Consider the following 4321-nt stretch of genomic DNA (forward strand, 5'->3'; position numbering starts at 1 on the left):
TGAAATCTGGAGGTTTACCTGTAGCTGTAGACCCAACGTCAAACTGGGAGACACAGGATCCTCAGAACTAAAACAATCTCCAAGTTACCAGCTGATTTKTACATTTCATTGTAATAAGCAATGAAAGCATTATATTGTCATTGTTATGCAACTTAAAAAGCCATATTGCAAATTAAAATAAACTGATAAATGAAAGAACAATAAATCAAGTCAGCAGGAAGCAGAATTAAGGATTTTCTGTTTTATTCAGATTCATTCATACATGACATCATTTCCAGACATAAAGAGCCTCAGCAGCTTATTGCTTCCTGAAACTTAAAAACTCCTCAACCTGCAGAGGCTTCAGCTGGGAAACCAGGAAATGTGAGACTAATGTGCGCCCCYTGGTGGTCAGCAGCACACACCTCAGCCTCAGAGTTTCCGTCCAGAAGAAGCTGAAGCTGACTGAGGAGCTGCTGTCTGGCATGGAAGAAGCTTTCTGCTCTAACTCTACTTTTCTGCTTTTGAAGAATATTTTAGGGAAATCAGAGGCAGAAATCCTCCTGGACCTCCATCACTCTTCATCAGAACAATTCTCTGCTGTTCTGTGAAGGAGTAACTTGGTATTAATAGCTAACATCTGAAAATCCTGAGTCGGTTCAGTTTCTACAGGTTGGTTTGTTCTAAAACGGAGGAAGAATTGATCGCTCTGATTGGTCAGACACCTGCAGACGTTCYTCCTGTTCAGTTCAGTAGCAGCGACAGGTGAGACAGGAATCCAGCTGCTCCTCAGGTGGGCCTCGCCTCAGGTGTTGCCAGTTCAGACACTGATGTCATCGCAGTCCAGTCGGACCAGCGGCCATCACTACGAAGTGGCGGCTTGTTTGTTGCGGAACGTCTCGAAGAACGCCATCATCCCTTTCCTCACATTGCTGCTGCTGCCCTTCGGCATCGGCACCAATGTGGTGCTGCTACTGCTGTTTCCATGGTAATGGGATGTCAGCGGGGGAAAGGCGACGCCGTCCATGGAGTTGGCTCGTTTCACCTTGGATGGAGTTGCACGCCAAGATTTGGTTCTGGGAGGCGGAGTCTGAGCCACCAGACACTTCTGGTACTGGAGCTGATGGGAGGAGACAATGAGATGAACCACCAGCAGGGGGCGACAACACAATGGCTACAAAACACATGAACAMAGTGTTGGGTGTCCCAGGCAATCCCAGAGCTGATTCAGGGTGGGATTACTATTCACATCCAGCCTGAGGAAGCCCGAAAAGCCGTTTGCTTTTCGGGCTTCCACAGGTTTTCTTTCTCTGATATTAAAATTTTGTTTGATAATCTGAAATGTTTCAGTGAGATAAGAAAGCAAAAACGGAAGAAATCTCAATGGAGTGAATACTTTTTCACAACTCTATAGCCATCAGTTGCACCCTGATGACATCTTAATTTGCTTGCTTGCAGTCAGAGGGAGAGGGATCCCCCTGTGGTGAGAAAGAGTACTGCTGAGGATGGAAACTAATTCACAGCTCAGTTTGTTAAACCTAAAATCAGTCAGATAATAATACTCAATAATACCAGCAGTACCATCAGCGGTACTATCAACAGTAGTATCAGTAATACTATCAGCAGTATATCAGTAGTACTATCACTGTGATATGGCCCCTTCCTGCAGGAGGAAAAAGGAAGGCCTACWGCTTCTCTTTAAGGGTGATGATATTTTTCTGTCGCCCCCTGGATTTCTGAATTTCACAGATACTGAAATGTGAAACTCTTTAGCTGTGTTTTGATTCCTTGTAAAAGCTCATATTCATCCTCATCCTCACCATGCACGCCGCCTGGACGGCCTCAGAGATGATCCCTGCGTCCGGTTCACACCAGAACACGTGACACTCGAACTGCTGTGTCCCGGCGTCCACGATCACAGCGAAAGTGTGGCTGTCATGGCCAACGCCAAGGAAGGTGAGGAATCGCACCTGGCATTCCCAGAGCGGCTCGTCTCCATCCTGCTGGCAACAAGCAACAGTTAGACAGGTGAAGCGACATATTACCTGAGCTCCACCAGCAGCGAGGACGGTACCTCCCCCTTCCACAGAGACAGAACCCTGTCGCTGATGTGGATCACCGTTGGCTCCCAGTCGTCGYGGTCTGTGGAGTTCATGATGCTTTCGATGGCTCTGTTCAACACCTCCATACCTGCAGAACAGCAGACAGTCCAGCGGGTCGGTTACAAAACCCCCCTTCATTCAGAACTGGGTCTACTGATCAGGATTAGCAGAGGCTCAGGCTGCTGGGGAAACTGGGAACTAGATCTTTAGGATATTGTAGAGCTGACGACCCAAGGATAATTATCTGATTGGTCGGTTTAACGATCTGGGAACTAAAGCAGAGCTACAGAACACCTGGTGGAGAACAGGTGAGTCTCTGTCCTACCCATGGCTCTGGACACTGGCAGGTTCCCGATGTACTGGACCTCAAACTTCTGGACCTGCTGCCTCACCGCCTCCAGGAACTCCACTGAAACAACAGGGCATGGTTAAAGAACCAGTACCTGGTACCAGGTGGACCCAGAGCAGGTGAGKCACCTTGTCTGGGCAGRTCTTCAGGTGAGATGCTCTCCATGGTGAGAGAACGGGACGGTCTCATCAGAGCTTTGTCCGACATCATCTGCACGAAAGAAAGAGTTCAGTCAGAACCGAACAGCACAGGAGGAAACCACGTTTCCATGACGATCAGTGAGAAGATGGCAAACACTGGGTCTAACAACAAAAGTCCAACAGAACCAGGACCTCCTCTAGTAGGTTCAACAGACCAGAACCTCCTCCATTAGGTCCAACAGAGCCAGAACCTCCTCTAGCAGACCTTTCTCCAGTTGTGGTGTTTGCTGATGTCTCAGTTGCAGCAACCTGATGAGCTCCTGCTGCTCTGGAGACTGATGTAATCACTTGGTCAGTGTCCTGGTTCTGACCCAGACCACCAGGCTGCACTCGGCTCTTCAGACTTTGGTCTTCATCAGTTCACTAGTACGGTACTTCAGGTGTTGGAGTCTCACCTTGGAGCACATCTCGTGCAGTGCTGAGGCGATGGCCTTGGCCGGAGCGTTACAGCGAAACACGTGACACTTCAGGACACAGCTGTCCTTATCGCCGGCCACAAAGGCGAAGTCCCTGAATGCACCATAAACACACACACAGAGAGCCTGGTGAGCAGAGGCAGCACATTGGGAAGTCCATGGATGACCCTGACGTTCGGCTGTGAGTGTGGAGGGGTTTACCTGTCCCTGCACACATAGGGGTGGGCGTGGCAAAGAAACAGAAAGTAACAGTGTTAGAGCGCAAAACACAATGGTGAGCTTGTTTTGAACTTCTTAGCATGCAGGAGCAAAGCAGCAGCAGTGAGTCCAGCTTAGCTTAGCACAATGACTGGGAACACCACCCCTCAGAGGCCGGACCCGTCCTACAGCTACAGGYGAGTCTGACAGACAGGTGATGGACCAGTGGACTGTCCAAGCTGGGGACAGATGACATGACTGGTTTCTACTTTAGTTTCTGCACTCAGGATCAACCAGACCAGATGAATCCATCTGAATTCATCAAACTCTCTGGAAACACAGCTGAATTTCTGATGGGCCTAACCCACCAGCAGGGGGCGCTAAGAGCAGATATTCAGATGGGTTATATTCCTGTTCTGCTGAGTTTCCAGTTGTCTTTACATCCAGGAGGAATGAACGTTCAATGCTCAGCTGCGATTCCTAAGAAACTTCAAASTACTGTGAATAACTAGCTGAGCTTAATGCACTGTGTGATGACTAGAATCGATAGGAATCCATGTGTGATTAAACTTAAATACTTTTCTGTCAAGTGATACAATTGTTRTGAATTGGTGCAATATAAATAAGTTAATTGAATTGAATAGTTTCACTCGTCATAAATTAATAAAAAGTGAGAAATAAAAATAAAAATGACATTTTAAATTTGTAAAGTTTATACCACAGATTTATATACAGGTCATTCTCAAAAAATGTGCATATTGTGATAAAGTTCATTATTTTCCATAATGTAATGATAAAAATTAGACTGTCATATATTTTAGATTCATTGCACACCAACTGAAATATTTCAGGTCTTTTATTGTTTACCTAATACTGATGATTCACCTAATCATCAGTATTATCACCTAATACTGATRATTTTGGCATACAGCTCATAAAAACCCAAAATTCCTATCTCAAAAAATTAGCATATTTCATCTGACCAATAAAAGAAAAGTGTTTTAATACCAAAAAAGTCAACCTTCAAATAATTATGTTCAGTTATGCACTCAATACTTGGTCAGGAATCTTTTTGCA

General features: G+C 46.0%; 1 protein-coding gene across 1 annotated transcript in view; it reads right to left on the reverse strand.

Moving 5' to 3' along the window:
- Nucleotides 1-226: 226 nt before the first annotated feature.
- Nucleotides 227-4321, reverse strand: part of apbb3 (amyloid beta (A4) precursor protein-binding, family B, member 3) — an 11706-nt gene continuing 7611 nt past the window's right edge. The window contains exons 7-13 of the mRNA XM_008401818.2: nucleotides 3248-3253; nucleotides 3026-3140; nucleotides 2559-2640; nucleotides 2407-2490; nucleotides 2054-2169; nucleotides 1800-1979; nucleotides 227-1099 (exon numbers count right to left, since the gene is read on the reverse strand). Of these exons, the coding sequence (XP_008400040.1) occupies nucleotides 845-1099; nucleotides 1800-1979; nucleotides 2054-2169; nucleotides 2407-2490; nucleotides 2559-2640; nucleotides 3026-3140; nucleotides 3248-3253 (838 nt within the window). The 3' untranslated portion in view covers nucleotides 227-844. The remainder of the gene's footprint in view (nucleotides 1100-1799; nucleotides 1980-2053; nucleotides 2170-2406; nucleotides 2491-2558; nucleotides 2641-3025; nucleotides 3141-3247; nucleotides 3254-4321) is intronic.

This window comes from Poecilia reticulata, unplaced genomic scaffold, assembly GCF_000633615.1.
Source record: "Poecilia reticulata strain Guanapo unplaced genomic scaffold, Guppy_female_1.0+MT scaffold_131, whole genome shotgun sequence".
NCBI classification, from domain to species: domain Eukaryota; kingdom Metazoa; phylum Chordata; class Actinopteri; order Cyprinodontiformes; family Poeciliidae; genus Poecilia; species Poecilia reticulata.